The following is a 15,941-nucleotide window of genomic DNA, read 5'->3' as shown; positions in this document are numbered from 1 at the left end:
GATCACTGTATAGACAGCAGTAGAACTGATGCCAGCAATAGATCACTGTATAGACAGCAGTAGAACTGATGCTAGCAATAGATCACTGTATAGACAGCAGTAGTTTTGCTGCCAGCAATAGATCACTGTATAGACAGCAGTAGAACTGATGCCAGCAATAGATCACTGGATAGACAGCAGTAGATCTGCTGCCAGCAATAGATCACTGGATAGACAGCAGTAGATCTTCTGCCAGCAATAGATCACTGTATAGACAGCAGCAGAACTGATGCCAGCAATAGATCACTGTATAGACAGCAGTAGATCTGCTGCCAGCAATAGATCACTGTATAGACAGCAGTAGAACTGCTTCCAGCAATAGATCACTGTATAGACAGCAGTAGATCTGCTGCCAGCAATAGATCACTGGATAGACAGCAGTAGATCTGCTGCCAGCAATAGATCACGGTATAGATAACAGTAGAACTTTTGCCAACAATAGATCACTCTATAGAAAGCAGTAGATCTGCTGCCAGCAATAGATCACTGTGTAGACAGCAGCCGAACTGCTGCCAGCAATAGATCACTGTGTAGACAGCAGCCGAACTGCTGCCAGCAATAGATCACTGTGTAGACAGCAGCCGAACTGCTGCCAGCAATAGATCACTGTGTAGACAGCAGCAAAACTGCTGCCAGCAATAGATCACTGTATAGACAGCAGTAGAACTGCTGCCAGCAATAGATCACTGTATAAACAGCAGTAGATCTGCTGCCAGCAATAGATCACTGGATGAACAGCAGTAGATCTGCTGCCAGCAATAGATCACTGTATAGACAACAGTAGAACTTTTGCCAAAAATAGATCACTGTATAGAAAGCAGTAGATCTGCTGCCAGCAATAGATCACTGTGTAGACAGCAGCAGAACTGCTGCCAGCAATAGACCACTGTATAGATAGCAGTAGAACTTCTACCAGCAATAGATCACTGTATAGAGAGCAGTATAACTTCTGCTAACAATAAATCACTGTATAGACAACAGTAGAACGTCTGCCAACAATAGATCACTGTATAGACAGCAGTAGATCTGCTGCCAGCAATAGATCACTTTAGAAGTGATTTGGTGCTGAACAGCTATATGGGGGGGGGGACTTTATCTGTTGTGCACATATGAAAAACACAATTGCAAATAATAAATATATATATATATATATATTTTTTTTTTTTTAACTAATATTTATATCCCCAGACTAATCCAAATCCAGAATAATCTGGTGATCTAGATGATATTTCCTATTTCTGTACGGGTGTCAAATAAACATGTGTGAAAACTAGCCACCGTACTAGTTTGTGTCTTTGCCAACCCAACCTGATCTTATCCTTATATTTTGCTAACAGTTCACTCAAACAATTGTTTTCATGGTGTGCACCACAACATAATGTCAAAAGGGAAATAAAGCTTTCATGCTTTCATAAAGTAAAATGCAAGTGTTCAATTGGGTTTTACCATTCCCCTTATGTTACATAGAAATCACATTTATATAATATATTTTTAAACATCAGATTTAGATGGTTATTTTAAGGAGCAAATATATGGGGGTGTGCAAATTTCATAAATGTTTTTCTGTGAAAAATGATAGGAAATTGTTTTTTTTCTCACATTTTTTCACAAATTCTTCTTAAAAAAAAAAACCCTTACAAAAATATATATTTGTACAAATCTGCTATCAAACTAAAGCACCATCTGTCCTAAAATGATATTTGTTAGGGAAGGCATAAAATGAGTAAGACATACAAGGGGATTCATAAAGAATGTCTTAGACACCCTTTACAATTCCAACATGCTTCTGCGCGACAAATGTCAGGGTGGGCGACAAATGGATGTATATGTTGGAAACAAGTCAATGAATCTGAGGCATGCAACACATGCTGAGGTGAACTGAGACTGGAATGTCCATGCGGAAACGTCCTCAGTGAAGCTGAGCTTCCTCCTGCAGCTGTGGCTGTCAAACGGTCAGCGCAATGGCCAATGAGTTTAAAAGCTGGAAGCGCCTGATGGTGACTCACAGACACTAGTGCCCCATGAGGTCCTTTTGATTGACAGCAGGCAGTGGGTGAATCCATAGCCAATAGACAGCCTGCTAATGACTATAGAATCTGCCCAATCAAAAAAAGAGAGCAGATCTGATAGGGCAATAGTGTCTCAGCTTCGTCTTCAGGCTCTGCCCACTGACAGCGTCATTGGTTGTTGGGACGCTGTCGACTGTGAAGCTGACAGCCTCCTTATTGACCAACGACAGGTAAGGAAGGGGAAGAGGCAGCAAACACAACGCTCTTCTACACAGCATACGGAGACAGGCACTCTGGCCTGTTTCTGTACACCAACATAGAGTTGGGCTTAATTGCCTCCAGTTCATTTATCTGCTCTAATGGGTGGCAGGGATTTTGAATCTGGCAAAGGGATTTTAAAGGGCTATCCTGCCAGAAAAGTGTTGTTAGTGGATTGCTTCAAAAAAGTCCTGGATTCTTTCTTGGATACACAGAATATAACTGGATACTAACATTTATAGGTAAAGTTGATCCAGGGAATATCCGATTGCCTCTTGGGGGATCAGGAAGGATTTTTTTCCCAGCAGGAGCAAATTGGATCATGCTTTGCTGGGTTTTTTTGCCTTCCTCTGGATCAACTGTGGGTGTAGGATTATAACTTTTTTTTTTCTATGGTTGAACTGGATGGACTTTTGTCTTATTTCAGCCAGACTAACTATGTAACTATGTATCTATGTTATGGCTTTATTGAAATACCCTGATAATATTCAGAACTGAAAAAACACTCTGGGACACAAGGAAGGAAACTCACGGGGACTCCAGTGGTAAAGTGTCTACCTAAAGTTCTTTAAATATAGGTGTGTATTTCAAATCAAAGTTTTCCTGCAAAACATGTTCGAAAGCTAAACATTTGGTGTCTAGTGCACAGAGAAATCAATGTTCATGATGTCGGTGGTAGTGAACAGGTCACCTGTAATGGAGTCCAGAAGTGTAAGAATCATTTTCGCTGCGTGCTTGATTAAAGGAGGTTGCTGTTGGGTCTTGGTGGCATCTTGAGAGCTGTCAAGTGTGCCTGATTTGAGCCCTTCCTCAGGAAGTGAGTCAGTCTTGCTTGGAGGAGCATCGTATGAAGTTTTCAGTTGATCTGTGACATAACATAAGGCCATTGTAAGTCACACAATGTCACCTAAGCAGGACTCAGTCACCAAACCTGCCATGTGCAGAGATACAGATTTTAAAGAATGAGAGACACCCAATGTCTATGGACAGCCTAGAGTGACACTTAGGAAAATAAAAACAAATAAATAAATTTTTTATAAAAAACAATGAATAGGTTGGCATTCCTGTAATAAAGAAAAAAAATCTGTACTTACAGTATATCATATTGTAAAATCATGAATGTTTAATGAGACAATAATTATGTATTAACTACTTTTTGTATCCTTTTGGCCCACTGGAACACAATCACTCTTTAGGCCTGTAGTAGAACACTAGCGGCTTGTTCACACTAGTGGATGGAAAATGGCAAAACCATCCCTCAACTGTTACCCCCTCCCAGTCAGCTGGGATAACACCCGCTAAATGCGACCCATTCTAGTACATGGTAGTGCTTTGCAAGCATCATGCAACTCAACTGCATGCAAAGCCTGCAGGGGAGTGGTGAGTACCTCAATATTATGCCCATCTGAAACCGTTCGGTCAATTTTGGACTCCAAATGGATCCATTTATACTGCGGCATGTTTTTTGGCTGGAATCCTCTCTCCAGTATGGTTAGAAGTCCTGCCCTCTGGCTCTTATTAGATTTAGATGCCCTATTGCTCCCATGGGCCATCTACAGCACGGTTAAATATGGAGTTATTAATGACTTAGATCCCAATTCTACCAGGAGTTTTATGTATCATTGCTTTTGTGCAGTTTAGGTATAATATATAGTTTTTGTTAGTTTTTTATAGCTTACGTTCTTACCCTTTAGTATTATGAGTGCTTCCTGAAACGGATTCCACACCTTCCCCCAGGGGGAGACAACATTTTGCTGTTAGCCCTGGTTCCTTTTCACCAACATTATATTGTGTTGTAATCAGGGGCAGACTGACAACTCATGGGGCCCCCGGGCAATAGGGGATCATGGGCCCCTGTGTCCTTGCCCTCACTCAAAGCACAACCAAAAAAGCCTATAAAAAGGTACCGGGGCATTTCATGGGGCCCCCCACTGACCCCGGGCCCTCGGGCAGTGCCTGAGTGCTCGAATGGTCAGTCCACCCCTGGTTGTAATGTTAAAATGTATTATATGTATAAATATTGCATTTTTTCGTAATATAGTTCGTTTAGCTCCTCTGCACTTCCTAAAGAAGCAGGGTATCCTGCGAAACGCGTTGCTGCTTATCCATATGGAAAACACCCCAAGCAGTTTTAAAGATCATTGGAAGAAACGTCTACACTAACCCTTCAGCGTTAGCGTAGAAAGTGAGGCATCCTTTTTGTGCCAATATATTTAGTATGTTGTGAACAGTTTTAATTATGTGTTTTTTTACGATGATGGTGTTGTAAATCTAATAAAAGAAAATGATTTTATTCATACCATTTGTTGTCTGGTATCTCAAAAGTCCATATGTCCCTATTTCTTTAAATAACCATCATTCTTCATAGGCCTGATCTAGTTTGAATGAGTTCTTAGGCATGCATTTTCAAAACAAAATGCATAACTATGCATAATTACAAGGCACATTTGTTCTGTGCATATGGGGAAAATTGAATGCTCTTCTTCTTTTTTCTTTACAGGTAGAATGTTATTCATTCAGAAAAGTGATTGGGGAAAATAATGAATTACATAGTTAGTCTGGCTGAAAAAAAAGACAAAAGTCCATCCAGTTCAACCATAAAAAAAAAGTTATAATCCTATACCCACAGCTGATCCAGAGGAAGGCAAAAAAAACCAGCAAAGCACGATCCAATTTGCTCCTGCAGGGGAAAAAAATCCTTCCTGATCCCCTAAGAGGCAATTGGATATTCCCTGGATCAACTTTACCTATAAATGTTAGAATCCAGTTATATTCTGTGTATCCAAGAAAGAATCCTGGGCATTTTTAAAGCAATCCACTGAGCTGGCCAGAACCAACTCTTGAGGGAGTCTATTCCACATTTTCATAGCTCTCACTGCGAAGAAACCTTTCCGTATTTGGAGATTAAATTTATTTTCCTCAAAACGTAAAGAGCGCCCCCTTGTCCTCTGTGATGACCTCAGGGTGAATAACTCTACACCGAGTTCACTATAAACCACTGATGTATTTATACATGGAGATTGGGGAACTTTCTGCAGTTCCCCAATGTTCTCTTTGTGAATTGGTGCCCAAAACTGAACTGCATATTCCAGATGAGGTATTACTAATGATTTGTACCAGGAAAATGATATCTCTCTCTCTGGAGTCTATACCTCTTTTAATACAAGAGAGGATTGTGCTTGTTTTATAAACCGCAGCTTGGCATTGCATGCCATTATTAAACTTGTGATCTACTAGAACTGCCAGATCCTTCTCCACCATTGATTCCCCCAGTTGTACCCCCCCCCTCCCCCTAGTATGTATGATGCATGCATATTCTTAGCCCCCAAGTGCAGAACCTTACATTTATCAACAATAAACCTCATTTGCCCCATAGTAGCCCAATTACACAGAGCATTGAGGTCGGCTTGTAAATTGAAGACATCCTGTAAGGACATTATTCCACGGCACAGCTTGGTGTCATCTGCAAAGACTGAAACTCATTTTAATCCCAGACTCTATATCAGTTATGAATATATTCAAGTTATGACCACAAGATGGAGCTGATGATCATAGGAAAAAAGTATTTATTTTCTATGTGCATCAGCTCCATCTAGTGACCATAATTGTATATTTTTGATGATGCCCTGTACTAAGGTTCTCTTACATCTGAAGCTCTATCATAAACTATGACTAATCTCCAAATGTACAGAATATGTATTGCCATTATCTGTGGCTAATGTGACAAATGTTATTTTACAGCCTTCTTTACATATTTACCCTGTTTTGTACTATAATAAAACAATAAAGCTATCCTGCCCTCAGCTAATAATGGAATCTTCTATTCCTCCTACCAGTCCATCCCTCACAGTTACTACCTTTTGTACAAACTAGCCCCTCACTCTTAGATTGTAAGCTCCAAGGATCAGGGCCCTCCTATCCCTCTTGTATTGAACTGTATTGATCCTGTATTGTCTCCCGTTATATTGTAAAGCACTGAGCAAACTGTTGGCGCTATATAAATCTTGTATATTAATAATAATAATGAATAAAAAAAAAAGTCTCAAGTAGATGGTATTGATGAATGTTCCACTAAAAATATGGTAAACCACACACAGAAGTGTACCAGGCAGATAAAAGTTATGGGTAATGGTAATAGGAACACCTCATGTACATGCTGGAAATGCAACCTATGACACATATATTGATTTAAACCACAACCTACAAGGGGATCCCGATATATCTCCTCCGCAGCACCTACTCAGACATTAATGCTCGTGGAAAAACGTTCCAATACGATAGCATTTGGAAACCAGCAATCTTTTATTGAAGCATCATGCTTACCTAGCAATCATTACTGAACACCTTGACGCATTTCGCACATTTATGGCTTGATGAGCAAGCACCAATGTGCGAAATGTGTCAAAGCATTCTGTGATGATTGCTATGCAACCCGATACTTCAATAAAAGGCTAGCTGGTTTCCAAATCCTATTGTCTTGGATCATTTTCTACTCTTCAGACAGTTAAGACAAAACACGGAAATAAAAAAAATACATAACTAGAATGCTTTGAAATTCCGTTGTTGGAGAAGAATGGGCGTCACTGGTTTGCTCATTTTTCACTTATGTGCAGATCGATGGCATGCAATTATATAATTGGTATTACTAAACTGTAGGATACTCTGGTGACTGGAGGAATCTGCCTACATATATTCATGCAAATCAAAGAATGATCAGTTTTCCTGATGCCTGGATAGTTGTGCTCATCACTAGCCATATGAGTCCAGTTGTAAAAACCATGAAGGTAGAGGTGAGGTTACAATTTTGCAGTACAAAAATTAGAGAAAATTGTTGTAGTACAAAAAAGTAAAGCAACAAAAGCAGTACGTTGAGTGTCCTAAAGTCAATCCTCCAACAGCTAGGTCTGCCATCACAGTATTTACATCCCTATGGCAGGGTTCTCAACCAGGGTTCTATGGAACCCTAGGGTTTTTCCAAGGGTTGCTAGGGGTTCCTTGAGCAATGAGCAACATCTTCCTCCCAGTTAATTTCCCACTGACATCCATTGACCTTTTAGCTATCTGTAAGGGGGTTATTCTTCCCAATGACCAGAACTGTAAGGAGCATTCTTCCCACTGACCATCACACTAATGTATCATGAGTTGTAGACATAGTTATTTTTATCAGGGGTTCCCCATGTCCAGAAAGTTATTTCAAGGGTTCCTCTATGTTGAAAAGGTTGAGAGGTCTATGGTTTGGAAGAGGGATCATGGAAGGGGTGGGTGGGGGGTTTGTCTACCAGCTATGTCCATGGGGAAAAATACCCTGTCTGTCGGGGACCAAGTAGAAAAAGTGTTTTCAGAACAAGGTGCATCATTACAATAAAAGTTTGGTAGTACATCAGAAACCAATGAGGGGGGGGATGGGGTTCTATTGTTGGTGCATTTCAAGTTAGCGTTTAATAAACAACAAAGGCTTTGCAACATCATTCTATTTCATTTTTAAACTGATCAAGGTCCCTAACAAATGAATAACAGCACCACATATGGAACAAGAAAACACAAGACTGACATGCCTGCTAAGTAATTAACAACCTGACAATAGAACAGCCTTCCTCAACCCTTTTACTCTAAAGGAACCTGTGAAATAATTTTCAGGTCTCTGGAACCCCTGCTAAAAAACAGTTTAATGGGCGTCAGTAAGAAGAATGCTCCCCAATGTTGTAGTCAGAATGCCCCAGTACAGATATCCAAAAAAGATCATTGGTATAAAGCTGCTGATGCCACCAAGTGGTGTTAGCCCTGGAACTATGCAGGTACTATCAAATAGAAGGTCAATTGTCCACAACACAAGGAACCCCTCACAACCTCTAGAGGAACCCTGGTTGGTAATGGGTGCCATAGAACAATAAACTGCTTTCATATTGCACTCATGTGATCTTCCAACAAGATTGGTCCACTATCGTGAAGATCCCCAAATACCCTAGCTGTTGCATACCCCCACCTCCAAAAAAAAATGTATTGTTCTAAAATTCCACCCATATGTTCCTCTAAGATTCAAGGTTGGTCCACCATCATAGGGGTTTCTTTACATTTTAGCTATCACTAGTTTAAACAACAGGTACTTTTATATACAGTATGCATTGAAAGAATCTTTTCCCTTTTATTCAAAAGGGAATAACTAAGCAGTGTATCATTCTTGCTTTATATTTTTGAAAGGGTCATATTATAGTGGCATGGTTTTGGATGGAAAGTTGTCTGATATTCGATACCGTAGGTGACCTCCATCTGCTTGCAGGTGAAGTTACCCTTCCGACAGCATCCAGCCGTAAACTTCAGCTCACACTCCATTAGTTCTTTGCTTAGTTTGAAATGGGGGGAAAGAAAATGAGAAACTTCTTATTCAAGGTCAAAGAATGATTTCAGAAAGTAGTGCAATGTTCCTCTAGTTGCCTAGGCGGACACACTACCTACTATTGAGGAGTCTAGGTGCTTGGGATCATAGAAGTAAAGGAAAGAAGAGACATACAACTGTTAAATAGGTTGCATGAAAAGCTGCAATTTTGTGGGCACCAGCTGACTCAATGGTGGAAAAGTGTGAGCTGAGGTTCTGCTTCTGTAACTGACTCACTGATTTTCCCAGAAGTCTGCACCAAGATCAGGGGAGGAGTGACAACTCATGGGGCCCCCGGGCAATAGGGGATCATGGGGCCCCTGTGTCCTTGCCCACACTCAAAAAAGCCTATAAAAAAGGTTCCAGGGGCTTTTTATGGGGGGCCCTATTGACCCCGGCCCTTGGACAGTGCCGAGTGACTGAATAGTAAGTCCGCCCCTGACCAAGATACATGTCAGATTTTAGACATTCTCTGTGTAAATTTCAGGTTTGGTGAGATTCTTCCTAGGAGTTTAACACTTCTTAAAGGGATGCAGACCCTGTAAAATTTCTCATTAGAACACTGAGAGTGCACCGGGTAAATATATTATTATTATTATTACATCGAGTTTATATAGCGCCAAAGGGTTTGCTCAGCGCTGTACAATAGGGGGGACAATACATGGCACAGTACCACAAAAACAGACAGCGTACGAGGGGTAAGAGGGCCCTACTCTTTCAAGCTTACAATCTAGGAGGGAGGGGGTAGTGGAACAATAGGAAGTGGCTGAGGGGGATGAAGTGGCTGAGGGGGATGAAGTGGTGGGAGGAATGAGGGAGAATGGCCGTTAGGTGAGGGTGGGGTAGGCTTCCCTGAAGAGATGGGTTTTGAGGGAGCGCCTGAATGTGGGGAGGGAAGGCGACAGTCAGATGGATTGGGGCAGTGAGTTCCAGAGGATAGGGGAGGACCTGGAGAAGTCCTGCAGTCGTGCATGGGAGGAGGAGACCAGGGAGCAGGATAGAAGGAGGTCCTGTGAGGAGCGAAGGGTACGGGTAGGGTGGTACTTGGGGATCAGGTTGGTGAGGTAGTCAGGGGCAGTGTTATGAACGGCTTTGTAGGTCAAGATTAGAAGTTTAAATTTGATGCGTTGGGCAATCGGGAGCCAGTGGAGGGAGAAGCAAAGGGGGGTGGCAGAGGTGGAGCGGGTGGTGAGGTGGATGAGTCTAGCCGCTGAGTTCAGGATAAATATAATGAACAAGATCCTCCCATTCAGAATCTTTCTGCACAGGACATGGTGAAACAACAGCTATTTCTTCAGAGTAGAAAAAGGTAGAAATCTTCAACGAAGTTTGTTAAAATCCCTGTAACATACTTTGATCACCTAGAAGGATTTTTTTTGTCTCTCAGCAAAAGTATAGTTACTCCTTAAACCCTGCTTATTCAGCATACACACTCAACACAAACTCTATTCCAAGGGAATAGTAATTATTGGCAGGAAACGTCAAAATTGCCTGATAGGTCCCTTCGCCCCGATTCATATGCCATTGAAGCTTATTGCTGTCAGAAGCCATCATCCTTGCTAAATCTATGTGACAGCATGAGGATCATATAACGATCCCCTCATTTCCATAGTACCGATACACTTCCAGTGCGTTTGTTGCTCCTCCGCAGTACAGAGATGAGCCAATTAACTCATAGGATGCTTTAGACTAATTTACTAGGGATTGTGCACATGGACATCATGCGGGAACTGTAATCCTTCTCTAGAGAATTTCTATGTAACTAATGAGAAAAGTTGGATACAGCGGAGCCTGCCAGATGGGCAAGGGTTATTACCTAGTTCAATGATCATTAAAGTAGACAACTTCTCATTATTGATTATAAAGAAAGAATGAGTAAGGTCGTGCCCCAATAATGATTTTTTTTCAGCTACAATGTTGAACATTCATTAAGTTCAATGCTATAAACACAGAGAAAAGTGACTCTGTTAGGTTGAGAAAAATAAAATGTTGGGCCACGCTTGTCACATAGAGGGTCGACTCGTATGGCCTATACAGAGTCTGCAGGGTAAAAGGGCACAGGCTTTGGTTTATTAAAGCGAAATCTGATATGAAGTGTTGCTGCATGACTTGCTCCTTTGTACACAAATGACACGATGTACACCAGCTATATAGTGGTTTCCAGGGGCGGACTGACAACTCATAGGGCCCCCGGGCAATAAGGGGATCATGGGGCCCCTGTGTCCTTGCCCAAACTCAAAAAAGCCTATGAAAAAGGTACCAGGGGCATCCCAACAGGCCCCACCCACTACAGGGCAGGGTGGAGACAAGACCAGTCAAGATACAGGGCCAGCGTCACTGTACAATGACCAGTCTTTTTTACAGGAAAAGTTTCACACTGGATTACTGTACAGATCTGGAAGAAATACATGGAGCACACCAAGATTCAAGGAAGAATACCCATGACCAGGGGCGGACTGACAACTCATGGGGCCCCCGGACAATAGAGGATCATGGGGCCCCTGTGTCCTTGCCCAAACTCAAAAAAGCCTATGAAAAAGATACCAGGGCCATCTCATGGGGCCCCCTACTGACCCCGGGCCCTCGGGCAGTGCTCGAGTTTCCAAATGGTCAGTCCGCCCCTGCCCATGACTCTTCTATTTAGACAGTAATTGCTTTTCCAAAAATATAAATCTAACCAAAGGCAACACCTGTCAGGTTTTTATTGCTGTCTGTGCCCCCATTATGGAGATTCACCCTATTTGTCCTATTTAGGGCTGTCCCCAGAACAGTAATAGAGGGGAAATCTTCCACTGGGGACAGTAGTTCTGGTGACAACCAAAGATTCCCTCACTTTGGATTTCCCAAATAGGTCACAGATGGCAACTACAAAAAAAAAAACTGACAGGGTTTAAAACCCACCTTCTCCCAATCCAAAATTAATTAAAAAAAAAAAAAAAGTTTTGCATTTAGTGCTACTTTAGACTTTAAAGCCCCCAAAATGTTTAGAACTTGCGGTCAATATAATCACCTTAGCTTGTACTGTTATGTAGAAACTTAATTTGAAAGAAGAAACCATGTAAATCTAAAGCAATCAAAAGCTGTGTTGATATATCCGGTTTTGCAATATTAAATTGCTGTGGTCAATGAATATTTAACTCATGTCCAAAATCCTGGCACAGCAGAGGACCACAGTGCCTTTATGCAAGGACAGCCGCAAAGTTTAATAAAGATCTAAACCCAACCACTAAAAGCTCGTATAAGCTTTACCGTGCCAATTTCAAAAGTTGTTTTCAATCTCTTTAAATCTGCAGCTTTTATTAAAAGAATATCTGGTTATTCTGCCATACTTGTTCAAGTATTTCCTGTTATAGGGTGACAGCTGTCTCCCAGTTGAGCTTCTGCATTGTCACCCTTTCACATACTGTATGTCCCTGATGACAACTACAAGTTGCCGTGCTGGCACATTATGCAGGAATGGTTCACAATTGTCACCATAAGCGAGTTGGGAGCTCATGCTAGGGCAAGTGCATATACAGCAGATAGGAAGTAACTTACAGAGGCTGGATAAGATTAGCACCAATAAGATGAAAAGAGGATATAAAAAGATTTCTGATTCTCTCTTTTACTACAAGGTGGTTTTCTGCTTTTGGTTCATTTTCTCTTTTCACGATGGTCTCCTGCTCTTGGGTTTTTTCTTTCTCTCTGAAGATGGTCTCCTACTCACAGGCTCGTTCTCTCTCTCTACAATGTTGTTTACTGCTCTTGGGTTCCCTTTTTCTATTTCTACAAAGTGGCCTCCTGCTGTTAGGTTCAATCTTTCTCAAGAGGTAGAGTCTTGTATTCAGATCTTTATTTCTAAACATGGTGATCTACGGTTATTGGGTTTTACCCGTCTACAAGGTGGTTTCCTGCTTTGGGTTTTTCACTCTCTCTAAAAGGTCATCTCCTGTCAAGTTTAGGATGATCTCCTTTTGTTGGTGCCTTTCTCTCCTTCTTTCTTCCTATCTCTCACTTTGCAAGATGGTCTCCTGTCATTGGGTTTTCTCTCTTTATCACTATAAGCTTGTTTCCTCCTGATGGGTTCTCTCTCTACAACTTTGCTACTCTTGGGTTCCCTTTCTCTCACTCCACAAAATGGTCTGTTACTCATGGGTTCTCTCTCATGCACTGCAAAGTGGCCTCCTGCTGTTAGGTTCAATCTTTCTCAAGAGGTAGAGTCTTGTTTTCAGATCTTTGTTTCTAAACATGGTGATCTACGGTTATTGGGTTTTACCCCTGTCTACAAGGTGGTTTCCTGCTCTGGGTTTTTCACTCTCTCTAAAAGGTCATCTCCTGTCAAGTTTAGGATGATCTCCTTTTGTTGGGGCCTTTCTCTCCTTCTTTCTTCCTATCTCTCACTTTGCAAGATGGTCTCCTGTCATTGGGTTTTCTCTCTTTATCACTATAAGCTTGTTTCCTCCTGATAGGTTCTCTCTCTACAACTTTGTCTGCTACTTTTGGGTTCCCTTTCTCTCGCTCCACAAAATGGTCTGTTACTCATGGGTTCTCTCTCACGCTCTACAAAGTGGTCTCCTGCTGTTAGGTTCAATCTCCCTCTAGAGGCAGATTCCTGAGTTCAGATTGCATTGCTCTCCCTATACAAGGTGGTCTCTTGATCTTGATTTTACTTGCCCCCCCCCCCCTTTTATTAGATCCCTCCCTCCCTCACTCACTTTTTCTCTTTTCCTCTTTATCGCTCTCTACAAGGTTGTTTGCTGCTCTTGGGTTCTCTTTCTCTCTATAAAGTGGTCTTCAGATGTTAGGTTCAATCTCTCTCTAGAAGTAGAGTCCAGTATCCAGATCTTTGTCTCTAAACAATGAGGTCTACTGTTTTTGGGTTTTACTCTCTCTACATGGTTGTTTCCTGCTCCTGAGTTTTTCACACTCTTTAAAAGGTCATCTCCTCCGGTTTGGTTCAAGATGCTCTGTTTTACTTGGGTCCTCTCTGTCCCTCTATCGTCCTATCTCTCACTCTACAATGTGGTCTCCTGCCATTAGGTTTTCTTTCCCTCTCTGTTCAAGGTTGTCTGCTGCTCTTGACTTCCCTTCTTCACTCTCTACAAGATGGTCCCCTATTCATGGGTTCTCGCTCTATCTTTTTACAAGGTTGTTTGCTGCTCCTGGGTTCCCTTTCTCCCTCTCTACAAAGTGTTCTCCTGCTGTTATGTTCAGTCTCTCTCTAGATGTAGAGTTCTGTATCTAGATTTGGTCATTCTTTCTATATACGGTTGTCTACTGTAACTGGGTTTTACCTCTCTACAAGGTGGTCTCCTGCTCGTTTTTTCTTTCTCTTTTCTGTCTAAGATGATCTCCATTTCTTGGGTCTTCTATCTCCTCTTCTTCTCTCTCTATCTCACTTGTCACGGAAACCACTGTGACTTGGGCTCATGGAGGGGCCTGGGAGCCAGCCTCCTTTCCACCGACTATGAACCCAGGTCTAGGGAGAATTTCCTCTTGGGGTTACAAGGAACCAATATCACTTCCCTGGGTAACTGGCTGGCAGTGAATTTTACCAGTTGCCCTTTACAAGCAATTAGGGCTGGAGGGACTGTTTCTGGGACCCCTTGGCATAATGTGCATAGTGGATATATGTGCAGAGGGTGAATTCCAGCATGTATGGGGTTAAGAAATTTTACTTTCTGCTACAGGTTTCCTGGTATCAACTATTGTTTTCTGTAATAAGATTTAGGTGATAAGCTCTCACTTTGTTTAATCATCTCCAGAGTCCAGACTGCTAGATGCCGGGAAGGAATTATTGTTTTCTTGTGTTTGATTGTTTATTTGTAATGTGGGCCATACCTGTCTAGGAGGAAGGTTTATAGGTGTATAAAAGCTGTGCTGTTTGTTAATAAAACCAATCCTTTTTTACTCCAACATTGGTTCTGTCTGATGCTTGCGGTAAATTTACTATATTCCTGTTCCAGAATAGAGGAAGCTGTAGTATGTCTGAGATACGTAGTTGGGGTCTCAGGCAGTCTGTCACAATACTTTCTACAAGGTGGTCTTCTGTTCTGGGTACCCTTTCTCTCTCTATATATAAAGTGGTCTACTGCTGTTAAATTTAATCTCTCTCTAGAGCTTCTGTGTCCAGATTGTATTAGTCTTTTTATACTAGGTGGTCTACTGTTGTTTGGTTGTACTCCTCTCTACGCAGTGGTTTCCTGTTCTTGAGGTTTTTTTTTCACTTTCTTTAAAAGGTCATCTTCTCCTGTTGGGTTCAGGATGATTTCCCTTTGTTGAGTCCTATCCTACTTTCTTACTATCTCTCTTTACAAGGTAGCCTCCTTTTCTCTGTGTTTCTAAAAGGTCTTCTCCTCCTGTTGGGTTTGTTCTCTTTCTTGTGCTCTCTCTCTCTAAAAAGTTGTCTGCTGCTCCTTGGTTCCCTCTCTTTCAAAGTGGTCTCCTGCTGTTAGGTTCAGTCTTTCTCTAGAGGTAGAGATCCTGCATCCAGATTCTATTATTCTCTCTATACATGGTCATCTACTGTTGTTGGGTTTCATCCCTCTCTACCAGGTGGTCTCCTGCTCCTCCCAAGATGGTCTCCTTTTGTTAGGTCCACTCTTTCTCTCTCTCTTTCTTTCTCTCTCTCTCTCTCTCCATCTATCCCTATGAAGTGGCTTCCTGACATAAGGCATTGTCTCTCTATATCTCTATCCAAAAGGTGGTCTCATCCTGTTAAGTTCTCTTTCTTGTTCCTTCTCTACAAGGTAGTCTCCCACTTTTGGGTTCTCTCTCTTTTGTTCTCTCTCCCTGTCTAAGAGGTGGTCTCCTGCTGTTTGGTTCTATCCTTCTCTCTAGTTGTATGTATATATTTTAAAATATAACTATAATGGGAATGAACTAATGGTGAATTAGTCCACTAGTATCTCTCTGTAGCTGTATCATCAGTCTTGCATACACTGACCCTTTATCCTTTGCACTAATGAGGCTCATAGTAATGCACATGGCCAGTCTGTAAGTTCCTTGTCATAAATAATACCTTATAACTGCATGTGTCCAGTGCTAGTTTTAAACAACTGGCCTTATCCCACCCAACCAAGGAAAGAAGGAATAATCCTCTCAAAGGAATTGCGGTTACAATTGCAAGCCGCATTACTCCAACTATGCATCCAGAATAGCTCCTTTAATAGTGCTGTGAAATACATGGACATAAATCCAATTTTCCGACAGCCTGTTTCAATCTCATAAGACCCCAGTAGTGCACAGTATGGATCAATGACTCCAAATATTGCTTTAATTAT

General features: G+C 41.6%; 1 protein-coding gene across 3 annotated transcripts in view; it reads right to left on the bottom strand.

Annotated features, from left to right (window-relative positions):
• Positions 1–15,941, bottom strand: part of KHDRBS3 (KH RNA binding domain containing, signal transduction associated 3) — a 234,335-nt gene that overhangs the window by 166,056 nt on the left and 52,338 nt on the right. For 2 of the 3 annotated variants that reach the window (XM_089685953.1, XM_089685954.1), the window contains exon 2: positions 2,998–3,171. The exons of the other annotated variant lie outside the window; for it this stretch is intronic. In XM_089685953.1, coding sequence (XP_089542079.1) covers positions 2,998–3,171 — 174 coding nt within the window. The remainder of the gene's footprint in view (positions 1–2,997; positions 3,172–15,941) is intronic. 3 annotated transcript variants of the gene reach the window in all.

This window comes from Staurois parvus, unplaced genomic scaffold (genome assembly GCF_062004578.1).
Source record: "Staurois parvus isolate SC_StPar_1 unplaced genomic scaffold, SC_StPar_1.0 ptg000389l, whole genome shotgun sequence".
Taxonomy (NCBI): domain Eukaryota; kingdom Metazoa; phylum Chordata; class Amphibia; order Anura; family Ranidae; genus Staurois; species Staurois parvus.
Note: the sequence above shows the minus strand (reverse complement) of the source record. Positions and strands in the feature narration are given on the sequence as shown.